Source organism: Cydia splendana, chromosome Z (genome assembly GCF_910591565.1).
Source record: "Cydia splendana chromosome Z, ilCydSple1.2, whole genome shotgun sequence".
In the NCBI taxonomy this organism is placed as follows: Eukaryota; Metazoa; Arthropoda; class Insecta; order Lepidoptera; family Tortricidae; genus Cydia; species Cydia splendana.
The window spans coordinates 15951999-15966058 of record NC_085987.1 but is presented as its reverse complement, the minus strand read 5'-3'; the positions used below and the strand labels follow the sequence as shown (position 1 = coordinate 15966058).

At 38.8% G+C, this 14060-nt stretch overlaps 1 protein-coding gene across 1 annotated transcript; it reads left to right on the top strand.

Annotated features, from left to right (window-relative positions):
• The first annotated feature begins 3720 nt into the window (after nt 1-3720).
• On the top strand, nt 3721-6267 carry LOC134804960 (TAR DNA-binding protein 43-like). The gene is made up of 3 exons (XM_063778255.1): nt 3721-5200; nt 5988-6070; nt 6165-6267. Exon 1 carries the CDS (start codon nt 3853-3855, stop codon nt 5197-5199), a length of 1347 nt encoding a protein of 448 aa, XP_063634325.1. The 5' UTR covers nt 3721-3852; the 3' UTR covers nt 5200; nt 5988-6070; nt 6165-6267.
• The last annotated feature ends 7793 nt before the right edge of the window (nt 6268-14060 follow it).

Genomic DNA, 14060 nt, shown 5'->3' with positions numbered 1-14060 from the left:
CGCTGTTTCTGATTTACTACAACGGTTTCCACACACACATTAGGGCTTTCCATAATCCGGATAAGAATTGTTGATAAAGTCGCCATTGCCGGATACATACAGCAAGGAAGGAAGAGAGACAACGGTTTAAATTTAACTAAGTCTGTGCGAAGACGCTTTAGATATGTTGCTCGTACATATGAATAGATTTTATTTTCAAAATTAATAGGTAAATAAATATATTTCAAGTGAATAAATCGTTTTATATGAAAATTTATATTTTTGCATTAAATGACTTAAATGACAGCATTGACATTACAGACTTTTATCTTGTCTATGTTCTTACCGGCCAGACCCAAATCAAGGCCTATCAAAGAGGCCAATTGACAAAGATTTTTTTTTATTTTATCAAGGAGGGTAGAGGCACGTCTACCCTTCGTAGATTTTATGAACATAGACAAAGAAAAACTGAAATATAATAGATAATAATATACATATATCAAAAAATAAATAATAATTTACATATGACTACTTCATAAAATACAAATCAAAATAATTTGATTTGTTCCTAGAAATCGCATCTATAGACAAAGCCAGTTCTAGCAATGTTGCTGTAGTAAAATATTTTGATGTTAATTACTGGCAATCTCGTCTGGGAACGGACAACACATGCACAATTTTGAAGGGTCACATCGTTTCAAGGAAGTCAATAGGCCTTGTACGAGATTCTTACTGAATTGTCAAATTTCTCATATGAATTCGTAGTAGGTTTCGTACATAGATCAACCTATATGTGCTGTATTTTTTAAAATTAATATGTAAGTAGATATTATTATTAAACTTTTTTTAAATGTTCAGAGGTAGGTTATAGGTGTAAAAAATATATTTAGCAATAAAATCTAAAATGAACCTTAAATTGAGTTCGCTAAGGTTTAGTTTCGATTAAGAGTATAGTGGTATTTGTTCACTTGACGTATATGTTTGTACCCTAGGCAAAATCCGTCAACTGACAAGTCTAAAATCATATTTAAATAACCAGCAGTACTAGCAATTTAATATGAGTACATTTTATAGTTGAATAAATGCTTAATCTATTACAGTGATCAGGTTCATTAAAAAGTAAATATCATCATATATCATCAAAAAGTAAAAAAAATCCCACTAGTTACCACCAACTCGGCTTGGAGGTAACTACTAGGATTTTTTATTCCCAGTAGTTACCACTGGTAATATTTTCCAAAAGAATAAAAGTTAAATACAAAAAAAGAAGTGTACGAATAGTACCTGATGCCCCGGCCTCTGGTAGTGTTATTACCATCCCGCTAGCGTGGGTGTTTAAGCAATCGAGCCAACCAGCGTAACTTGACCGAGCCATGTACTACCCGAGCGTAATTGGAATGCGAGCCTATGCTGGTTAGTCCGAGCAATCAGCCCATCCGAAGCGCGCCCTAAGCGGTTTTAATAACAACCATGCCCTTTAGTTATTTAGCCTAAGTACAAATTATGAATACCTACATATTCCAGGTTTGCGTCGTGTTATAAATTTATAATAGAACGAAATGAAGTAGCGGTAAATAATAAAACAAAATCAGTTCTGTCGGTTTTTGACTGATTTGTTTGTTCGTTTGTATAAATATGTAATTCAATTTACAGTTAATAAGGTAAATTTAGTCCGGATAATAAGTTAATTTCTACTTAACTAGAATGAGACTCTTCTATTTTAGTTATTACACTTATACCGGTAAAACTGTTTTATATTTTTGATCACTTTTAAAGCAGTTTACTGAATCACTAACTGACACATAATTATTTATTACAGCATGCTACATTTATACTATACTATTTATACTGTTTTTATTAGAATTGAATTCCAACAATATTTTGGTGGTAACTACTGGGAATAAAAATTCCCACCTTTTACCAGTGGTAACTACTGGGAATAAAACTTCCCAGTAGTTACCACCAAGCCGAGTTGGTGGTAACTAGTGGGATTTTTTTTTCCCAGTAGTTACCAGTGGTAAAAGGTGGGAAAAAATCCCAGTAGTTACCACTGGTAAGAACTTGGTGGTAACTAGTGGGAATAACCCGAAAAGAAATAGGTGTCAATCCCCAATTGAATCACCAATTTTAGATTTATGGTGACATTTGAGCGCACTAAATTTTAAAAAACCGGCCAAGAGCGAGTCGGACTCGCGTTTCTAGGGTTCCGTACATAAGTCCGACTCACGCTTGACTGCACATTTCTAATAGGTTTTCCTGTCATCTACAGGTAAAGAACTATTTTGTGTATTTTCTTCAAAATTTTAGACCCAGTAGTTTCGGAGATAAAGGGGGGGGGGGGGGGGGGTGGTCATTTTTTGGATATTTTCTTAAATAACTTCGAACCTATGTATTTTAAAATTATAAAAAAACATGTCCATAGTTTGGGTCACTAATTTACATATGTGTACCACATTTCAACTTAATTGGTCCAGTAGTTTCCGAGAAAATAGGCTGTGACAAACGGACAGACAGACAGACGCACGAGTGATCCTATAAGGGTTCCGTTTTTTCCTTTTGAGGTACGGAACCCTAATAATGCCCCCTAAGCGCGATTATTAGCGTCTTCTTCTTCAGCGTGTGTTCGCTCACCGTTGGGCATACGCCTCTCCAATCTCTCTCCATTTTGAGCGGTTGTTAGTCTCCCTTATCCAGACTGGTCCTGCAGTCTCCTTTATGTCATCGGTCCAACGGGCGGGTGGTCTGCCTACACTTCTTCTGCCTAGCCGGGATCTCCACTCCAAAACGCACTTGCTCCACCGTTCGTAGTGAAGTCGGCACATATGCCCTGCCCAGGCCCATTTTAGCCGGGATTATTAGCGTCACAAATTGGTAATTGGTAATATCGGTCATATCATAATAAAATTGGCGGTCGAAATTGGCGCTTTCTTCTACACCACCATTTGATCAGACCTTAGAGCATTTAGTAAATTTATTTTTTAAATGCTAAAGGCCCCTGTACATATTGGGCCAACGCAGGCCTTGGACTGCCAAGGGACGCAGCCATGCGGTAGAATGAGATAGCAATATCACTTGCTCCCTCTTGCGCATAAATGCGTCCCCCAGACTGGCCCACGCTGGCCCAATATGTACAGGGCCTTAAGGATCAGACCGATCGTAGACACCTGATAGACACTTATTAATCTTATTATATAATATTTATTTTTTTGCGTAGAGTTTTATGTACTTTCATAGTAAAGCTTTTTTTAGAGCCATAACCAAAGAGACTATAATCACTATGTCCATAAGGCATTAATATTTACTGTGTTTTTGTCTTTTATTTTATTTTAAAAATATCACAAGAAAACGTGCTCAGAAAACATTTGAAGAACCCGCGCTACAGTAGCGCCCCTATAGTGGTAGTCTTAAGTGGAGTCCAGACGAGACAATTTTTCGTCAATCTGATGAAATGTCTGATCGAATCAGGCCGTGCGGACGCAAACGCCAATTAATTTGATTCCCCGATCAAATCAGCAGGTGCGGACACAAAAATGCCAATTTTCGAAGTTAGTATCTATGGAATGCAAATTAGTGATTAAATTGTGTACGTGTGGACGCTAGATGAGATTGGCGCCAATTATTTTCTCGATCAAATCGGTCGATTTGCCCAGCTCGTCTGGATACGGCTAGTCTTCGGCTAGTAGTTCCATTCATTTTATTCTACTGGCAACCTCAATCCAACGAGAAAAATAAAAAATAAATGACTGGCGAGACGATATGTCGGCCATTACATTAATATAAAATCGATTACATTGAAAGCCGTAAATATACTCAAATATTGAAGAAAATAAGTTATATACATAATATAATATACAGTTATATTCAGATTTAAAAATGAACTCGAAAAGTAGAAGTAACTATAATGAGGATCTCTTTGAGTACATTAGAGTCAGTGAAGACGAAGATGACGCTAATGCTGTAGAAATTCCTTGCGAACTTGATGGCGCCTTACTTCTGTCAACGCTAGTAGCGCAGTTTCCTGGAGCATGCGGCTTGAAATACCGTCATCCTGAAAGTAAATCTGTCCGTGGAATTCGTTTGAGTGATGGCAAGCTTCACCCTCCAAATGATGCCGGCTGGGGTAAGCATCTTTATATATGCGTTTTCCCTAAAGAAAACAAACGTAAGATGGAAGACGTTTCTCCAGAGAACTCTGCTGCGAAAACAAAACGTCTTGAGAAAAAACTTACCTGTTCTGATTTAATTTGTCTTGGATTACCATGGAAATCAACAGAAGATTCCATAAGGCAATACTTTGAACAATTTGGTGAAGTTGTTATGGTTCAGCTTAAGAGGGATAAAAATGGTACCTTTAAGGGATTTGGCTTCATTCGCTTTGCGACATATGTATCTCAAATGAGAGCTTTGGCTCAAAGGCACAACATAGAAGGGCGTTGGGTAGATGTGCGAATCCCTAACTCTAAAGAAGGAGTAGTTCCTCAAATGCCATGTAAAGTATTTGTTGGAAGATGTACTGAGGATATGACCGCCGATGACCTTCGAGATTATTTTTCCAAATTTGGAGAGGTAACAGATGTCTTTGTTCCAAGACCATTCCGAGCATTTGGATTCGTCACATTTTTGGACCCCGAAGTAGCTCAAAGCCTATGTGGTGAAGACCATGTTATTAAAGGAGCATCAGTGTCTGTTTCCAGTGCTGCACCAAAGATTAAAGCCAAATCTAACCAAAATTGGAAGGATGATGGTTATGGACCTAATAACTGGGATGGAAACAGATCAGGTCCTTCTGGGGGATCAAATAATTCTGGTGGAAGTAGTAACATAGACTCACTAAATATGCAAAACTTGGGCATCAATCCAAATGGAGGCCCACCGGCCAACTTCAATTTACCTATAAGTCTTGTAGCAGCTGCATTAAATCAAGCAGGATGGGGAGGTTTTCTCGGAGGACCTGGTAATGGGGGCCCTAATTGGCAAGGGGGTCCACCTCAAAGCAATTCAGGAAAAAATTGGAATAGCAATCAAAATTGGGGTCAGAGTGGTCCTCCTCCATCATGGAACCAAGGAGGTAGCAACCAAGGTTGGAATGGCAATAAGAGTGGCAACTGGAGCCAAGGAAACTGGTCAAACGGGCAAGGTGGCTGGGGAGGTAATGGCAACAACGGGTCAGGCCCTCCTGCGTCGAGCAGTGCATGGAACAACAACAAGCCCCAGACATGAGGTGAGCAAGTACTGCAGTGGTACATGTTGGCTCATATATGTTTATATGGTCATCACTAGGTTAAGATCAGAGTGTTATTTAATGAATTATTCCAAATTCAAAGTCAAACAAAGTGTAGAATTACTTAACTTTGATTTAATAACACATGAAAAAATATATCTCATGTACTGATTGTATTTTAATTATGTAAGCTGATAAAAGCAGTGTGTTATTTTGTGAAGTGGAGTGCTGAGGGTATTATATTAATAAATAAGTATGTATTCTGCGATGGATGTTTTAATTTTGAAAAGAGGGAGTGATTTTCATATGTTGGGTAATATTTTGAAATCTTGGACGTATGATAGTCAATATGGAATATGATACTGGGAATGTTTTATCCTTGGGAATTGAATATGTAGGAATGAATGTTTCACTTGTGACTGGAAGGTTCCTTATATTTTTCAATGAAGAGCAGGATGCCATGGGCATGGTGTGCGCAGGTGTGTGTGACAAGTGGGTGTGCTTCAGCCGCTGGAGTGAAGTCTTAGCCAGGTACAACAAGCTGGAATATGGTGAGTGGGTTACAGTATGTTCAGTGAGGGTCACTTGAGATATTTGGATGATTACCATTTGTTATTATGTCTATTGACACCATTGTAGCATTAAGCATTTTATGAATTGGTAGCAATAGTGTTCAAGTGGATTATATGGAATAAATATGTACCGACTGTGAATATTCATATTACTATGTGTTGCATATTAATTAATTTTGATTTAAAACTTATTAGTTCTGTTATATTACTTTCAGATATAACATGTGAAATCTGGGATTCAAATAGTGACGCCTGAAGAAACTGCAGCAGCTCTTTACAACCTTGGAAAAGATGGGAGGTAAAATTGTAATACATATTTACTTACAATTAGTATGTGTACCTTACAATCTTATTTGATCCTGCAGTAATACAAGTAATATTATTTTCCACAGCCATAAGGAGGGAGGTATTAAGGACAAATCGATAGCTGAAAGAAGTACCTAATTAATGTTATTTATTATTAAATTGAATAAAGTTTCCTATGGTTGATGAGAATACTTTAAGTCCTCATTTTATTTTAATTATATGATTTATAATATTTACAAATATTTAAGTACCTTAGGAGCAAGACCATTCTCATATTAAGGGTAAAAACTGCAACATGAAAGGAAACAAATTACGCAATCAATCAATCAAAGCATTTATTTTCAGGCTACTAAGGCCCATAGATACATACCTTACAAACTAACATATATATACAATAATAAAAAACTTAAATACTAAAAAATCATTTTCGTGACGCAGTTTTCTGTTGCGGCGTCACTTGCTCTGGTGTAGGATTCGGCAGATTCCCACGGAACCGCACCCTTCGGCCAGAAGTCCGTGCTCGCGATGGCTTCCAGCAGCGGCCGCGGCACGCGCACCACAAACGAGCTGAAGTGCACGTAATGTCGCGATCGCAGCTGGAACACTTTCAACTCGTAACGGGTCTTCTTGCGAAGATATTCCACCACATCGTCTGCCGTGGCGGAAACATGCAGGCGCGATACGTATAGCGCCGTATTCGGCGTGGCAGCCCTCAGTCCAGATGCAATATCTGGCTCCGCTGTGCCACACTGGCTCTTGCGACTGTAATTCTTTAACCATCAGCATCACAAAAAAACGGTGTTCCGGGCCTTTGGGAGGTGTGCGCGGGGCTGAAGCCAACATGTAGGGTCCCTTCTGACACTTTAATGGAATTGTGTAAGGAGTACACTGAGCGGATTCTGCCTTTGCCCGTGTCATGAGTCATGATTGCCATGGCCCGATTCCACTTGAAACTGCACAGAGAGCACCATATTCTTGGTTTGGCTTGAGCGGATTCTGCCTTAGCCCGTGTCATGAGTCATGATTACCATGGCCCGATTTCACTTGAAACTGCACAGAGAGCACCATATGCTTGGTTTATTGTTTAATAATTTCTTTACAAGCTCTGCTCTTCAAAGTCAGCATGTGGTGGTATTACCTACAGTGAAGTAAAGTCGGGTATCTTTTGTTTTTATTTTGTACGCTGCAAGAAAGGTTTTTCCAACAAAAGATACCCGTATTTTAAAGTAAAGATACTCGTATTTAATACGCCTAATGAAGGCCTCAAGTGGAATCGGGCCATGGCATTTGAAGTGGGGTATAACTCTGTTTGGACTAGTTAGGAAGGTGAACATATAAACAGTGATCGGACAAATCATCGCAAAACCATAATCATTTATATCTCAAAAGGACAAGATTTATTAAACTCATATTATGTACACAATATCTTTATAAAATTTCCAGATTATACTCAAAAACTGCAGTTCAAAATTGTGAAAAAAATTGTATCACGTTCCATACCATATTCATTTTTGCGATAAATTGTCCGAACTCTGCATATAAAAGTCCCCGGCCGTAACCCTTGAGCCGGCTGGGAGGAGGGGGGTCCCATTTTTCGGTCAAGTTTTATGATATGTATCTTGTATTATAGCTTTTGAGATATCCGCTATTGAAAGTTTATTTGGGGCTCTAAATTGTATCTTGATATCTATTATCTACAATTCTACATCAGTGAAGCTGCTAGGCCATGATTGGTATCGTTTTCGTATAAATCTGGGGTGCTGAAATCATTTATGGTATTATATTCTTGAATGTTGCTTGGCCTACGACCGAATCCACAATCTACTTACCAATTTTTTTTACCCTCCACCAACCCCCTGAAATTTAAAAATATCTGTAGACGCTTTCCTGCTCGCTAAACCTATCATCTAATCTTTCAATTCCAATAGGTCTCTACGACGCTCGAGTACCTAACTACACATTTAGCATCGGCGCCTCCCCAACTCTATAATAAAAATAAAAAAGCCATTTTAAGTTTTGTTTACATTTGTATGGTTTTAGGGTTCCGTAGTGGGAGCCAGGCCCCAGGTGTTCACAGCCCTAACAGCAGCAACCAGATCCCCCCCCGGCGCCGAAATGCTGTGTGCCGTGGCCCGCGCCAAAATTCTGAGGCGCAATATGGCCCTCAGATAAAAAAGTTTGTAGACCCCTGGGTCTCCAAACTTTTTTATCTGAGGGCCATATTGCGCCTCAGAATTTTGGCGCGGGCCACGGCACACAGCATTTCGGCGCCGGGGGGGGATCTGGTTGCTGCTGTTATTTATCCTATAAGGCAGGCCTTATAGGATCACTTCCATTGCTTTCCCACAGTCTGGGTTAGGTCGCAGGCAGCCCAACGTTGCTGCGGCCGGCCAGACCGCCGCCCCCCTGGTGGTCCTCTCCGTTTTGTTGTTTCTATGGTCCACTTTTTGTCAGTATTGCCAGGGGGGTGTCACTACGCAGTTTAAGCCCCCCATTCACACTCCTACCTTGTAGTCCGCCTCGTTGGGTAGGATTGTGTATGGGGGTTGCGGACTACGAGCCGTCCTACAAACGGCTAATCGGTAGGACGGCTCGTAGTCCGCAACCCCCATACACAATCCTACCCAACGAGGTGGACTACGAGGCGGACTACAAGGTAGGAGTGTGAATGGGGGGCTTTAGGTACATTTGGCCGGCGCGCCTCCCGCGCAGGCGTATGGCAGTGGCACAGTATAATAAAGAGTACTAACGTACAGTATGGACACTCCCTGCCTCCCGTTGAAAGTGCCGCCCACCCGCTCGCTCGGTTACCTCACAGTTACCGGCTGGCAAGGACGCGACGACGCGGTGCGCAGAGCGGAGGCCACGTAAAATATTCAAATATTAAACAAATATTTACAAAACCTATCAGATCACACTGAAAACAACACAATATCTATATATGAACATAAATCATGTTTTCAAACTTACGTAATATTTTGGTGGCCTGAATTTCCTTACAAAATTTTTGTTACTTCGTTTATATACTGATTCAAAATAGGAAACTATTGAATAAATCGAGCTTAGATATCCATCTCACTCACACAAGCATGGTACGCGTTCACCTACAAGAGCTTAGACTGTGTGCGTAGGAACGCGTTTGTTTCATACATTTGATCGCCAGTGTCCGAGGTGTGGCAGTGGGCTGCCGCTCGGCTCGCACGATAGTCGTGTCACGTGGCGCTCGCGCAAATTTGAAAATACACAATAATGGCTTCGAAACCTAAATCTAAGTCCTTACTTAGTAATAGTTAAAATAAACATCCTTAATTTATTGAATATTGGTTGCACAGAATCAATATCCTAATATGTCGGTCAGTTCCTAAACTGACCGACATATTTTCAAAGGAATACGGATGTGGCATACCTACTTCCTTGAGAATCAGACATACTATCTCCGGATAAAAATTTTATGTTTACAGAATCAACGTTTGTAATTCCTACATATTTAAACTAAACGAAAACTTGTCAAGTGACAACCCCGTGCCGACACTCACAGCTCGGTCATAAAACTGCGGCGCGCAAAGAAGATTCACGGTTCGTGCGCGGTTATAACTTTCAATTTTGCTTGCAGGCGGCGAGTGCAGGTATAATTCTATACCTAATCTGACTTTTGTGAAGGAGTGAATTTTCTGTACGGTAGTACTATTAGTTATTCTGTGGTATAGCGTGTAATTAGTCATAAGTTAATTGATTCCATTCCGGTCGAAGTATTTAGCAGATGGCGCCAGCATGGCATGCCCTGTCAATCCCTAGAATTGTCACAAAATAAATAATAGTACTAGGTACAGAAGACTCACTCTCTAACAAAACGCGTCTGTTACGATCAGGACAGATATGGCCGCTAGGTGGCGACAGCGCCACGCGCGGCTTATGGCTAGCCACCAAAATTGGTGTGGAACGGATGTACTTTTAGGCTACCTGTAGCAAAGCGACGAAATCGCGGAGTGAGTCACGCCTGGAATTATGTAATTCTTTGTTTTTTTTTAATGGAGTTTTATGCCCCGGATGCCAGCCCTTTAAGCCAAATCTCATAGAAAAAGGAGCTAGCTATGAAGGCGCCATCTATGCAATTCTAGTTTGATAGTTGCCAACCCCATTAAGCCATTTATATTTAATATCTGGGAGACCGAGAGAGAGAGAGATAAGACCTAGCTAGATCGGTTTATCGCCCCCGAAAACCCCCATTAGCAAATTTCATCGAAATCGTTAGAGCCGTTTCCGAGATCCCCGAAATATATATATATATATATATATATATATAAGAATTGCTTTTAAATGTATTAGATTAGATAGATAATTTGTTGTCCTATCAGTCTGTGTTTGTTATTTATATGTTCCTCGACTTGCCCTCGTTCACCAGCTAATTCTCCATCTAAACAACCAAAGTTAGTGTTGTAATAGTTGCTACTTGTGTAAGATCCGAAATGTCACGATAAACTTTCAATCTCGACGGCGAACGGCCGGTATGCGCCAAACCGGTTGGACCTGGCCACCAAATCGCTTGCAAATTATAATAGTTAGATACCTACTTTGCGTTTCAACTTTGCCTTTAAAAAACCAATCGGGGAACAATTGAGGCATTTTATTACATAAGTGATTATAAGAGTATGTATATACCTAAAGGTACCTACTTAGTGGGAGGTAGGTACCTATAGGTATATACCTACGTCCTACGAGATTATGACGAAAGTGGACGACCTCCCCGAAACCGACTTTCCATACAAGGGTCATTTGCAATTTTTTTCTACGTTTGTCTAATTTTTTCTTACCATTCTCAGTTTCGTAACGAAAATTAACCATACAAAAATGCAAAGGCCATAGTCGGTTTTCCATAGTAAGTTGGCCCTTAAGTCAATTTGATTCGGGTTTTTTTTTGTGAGGTACTCATGGTGAAGGATATTTTTGCTGAGTATCCTACTGGTGACAGTTTTTGACTTAAGATTTTATTATTTTTTTCTTTAATGTATTGTTTTTCGGGATGTATTCAAGCGATTTGCTTAAATTTTTTAAATAGTGTTCTTTATTTAGGTATGCATCGATACTCAAAAAACGAATACCAGTTGTCATATAAAAAAAAGTAAAACTAAAATAAAACATTTTTTTATGTCGTGGTGAAGTAGTGACACCTCTATTTTTTTTTCTAGTTGTAGGCCTGACATTGGCCTACTACTTGCCTAAATATCAAAATTTTCCAAACGGTACTTCCTGACAAAAATTAGCAATGTGTGTGGTCAAGTTCTGTTCTCAATCGGTGTTTTTCAATGTAGTATACAAACTCTTCGATTCTGTTTGCGATTTCTTATCAGGTTGTCGTATTTAAGAGTAAAATGCCAATGACAACTTAATGTTTGTCATTGAAAAACACCGATGGAGTACAAAACTTGTCCACACACATTGCTAATTTTTGACAGGAAGTACCGTTTGGAATTTAGGCATGTAGTAGGCCAATGTCTGGCCTAGAACTAGAAAAAAAATTAGAGGTGTCACTACTTCACCACAACATAAAAAAAATGTATGACAACTGGTATTCGTTTTTTGAGTATCGATGCATACCTAAATAAAGAACACTGTTTAAAAAACTGAAGCAAATCGCTTGAATACATCCCGAAAAACAATACATTAAAGAAAAAAAAAAAAATCATAAGTCAAAAACTGTCACTAGTAGGATGTTGATACTCAGCAAAAATATCCTTCACCATAAGAGGTACTCAAAAAAAAAACCCGAAACAAATTGACTTAAGGGCCAACTTACTAACGAAAATGTAGTTAAGTTTTGTTTCTTTTTAAAAATAAAGGAATGTCTCCTTTAAGTAAAATGGGTTATTCCCACTAGTTACCACCAAGTTCTTACCAGTGGTAACTACTGGGAATTTTTTCCCCACCTTTTACCACTGGTAACTACTGGGAAAAAAAAATCCCACTAGTTACCACCAACTCGGCTTGGTGGTAACTACTGGGAATTTTTACCAGTAGTTACCACTGGTAAAAGGTGGGAATTTTTTTTCCCAGTAGTTACCACCAAACTATTGTTAGAATTCAATACTAATAAAAACAGTATAAATGTAGCGTGCTGTAATAAATAATTATATGTCAGTTAGTGATTCAGTAAACTGCTTTAAAAGTGATCAAAAATATTAAAACAGTTTTTCCGGTATAAGTGTAAAAACTAAAATAGAAGAGTCTTATAGTTAAGTAGAAATTTACTTATTATACGGATGAAATATCTTATTAACTGTAAATTGACTTACATATTTATACAAACGAACCAACAAATCAGACAAAAACCGACAGAACTGATTTCGTTTTATTATTTACAGCTACTTCATTTCGTTCTATTATAACACGACGCAGAGCTGGAATATGTAGGTATTCATAATTTGTAGTCAAGCTAAATAAGTACAGGGCATGGTTGTTATTAAAACCGCTTAGGGCGCGCTTCGGATGGGCTGACTGCTCGGACTAACCAGCATAGGCTCGCATTCCAATTACGCTCGGGTAGTACATCGCTCGGTCATGTTACGCTGGTTGGTTCGATTGCTTAAACACCCACGCTACTGGGATGGTAATAACACTCTACCTAGGGGCATCAGGTACTATTCGTACACTTCTTGTTTGTACATATTTAACTTTTATTCTTTTGGAAAATATGTTTATTGGAAGAACTAGTGGTGGCAAATATGTAATAATAATATCCAAGCTATCTTATTAATGTTCCCTCTGCACCACAACTCGCATCTTCTCATCCCATCTTGGTTAATCCTAATGTTGGCATAAGACAATGACAAACACTACCACGATCCGTGAGCTTTCGGTTTAAAGAATAAGAATAAAGATCATTTATTTCAGCAAAGGTTACAGATATACCAGGGGTATCCGCACTAGGCAATGCCTGTATCGCGGGGAACCAAATTACAATTAAATATCAGAGTTGTGACAATTAGTCTAGCATTTAGTAAGAAACTACTTACGACTAGTACCTAATCCAAACTACAAACTAAGGCTAACCCTAGACACAATATTGAAACTAAATCCTGTCAAATATGGCTTCTGTCTCGGCATAATTTTGTGAGTGCAGCAGTATGAAAAGTAGTTTTTTCGCTTCCATTTGAGTGCAATCCCTGAGGTTACATAGTTTGTTTATTGTATATTGTATTGTATGTAGACGCTCTGATGCAACATATGCCACCCGATAGGTAAATATAATTATCAAATTATGTCAACCAATACCATTCTTATCGGCCATTGGGGCTGGCAGTTATGCCGAACGAAGAATATTTCGCAAGGGTCGGACACGGGCGACACGGCGGTTAAGAACAAAAGGGTGCACGGTGTGCGCCACACTCGGTTCGGCCTTTTTGCACTCGTGGTATTTAATAAAAACAACACTAAAGATATTTAGGAACTAAACGATTGTTTTGCAAATACAAGACATAGGTATCGATATTATTCATACTTATATTGCAATAAACCAATCTAAGTTGTAACCTATCAAATATGCATAAGGTATTAAGATCCTACATTGTTTCTTACTTTACCGTGATAAATATGTAGAAAACTTAAAAACATCTATATCAAATTTAATTGCAAGATCACATTCACATTACCAACTCTACCAGGTTTTATAGACATTCGCATTCGTACGCCATCGCCATCAGAATGAGATAAAGTACATAATCATTATTTTACTCTTTTTCTGATTATTGCTTTTAGCCTGACGCCCTCTTGCCCCTTCGTCGTACTCAATTTAAGGTTGTTTTATGTCATTTTAATTACTTACATGTTCTTCCAATAAACATATTTTCCAAAAGAATAAAAATATGTACAAAAAAGAAGTGTACGAATAGTACCTGATGCCTCTAATAGAGTGTTATTACCATCCCGCTAGCGTGGGTGTTTAAGCAATCGAAACAACCAGCGTAACATGACCGAGCGATGTACTA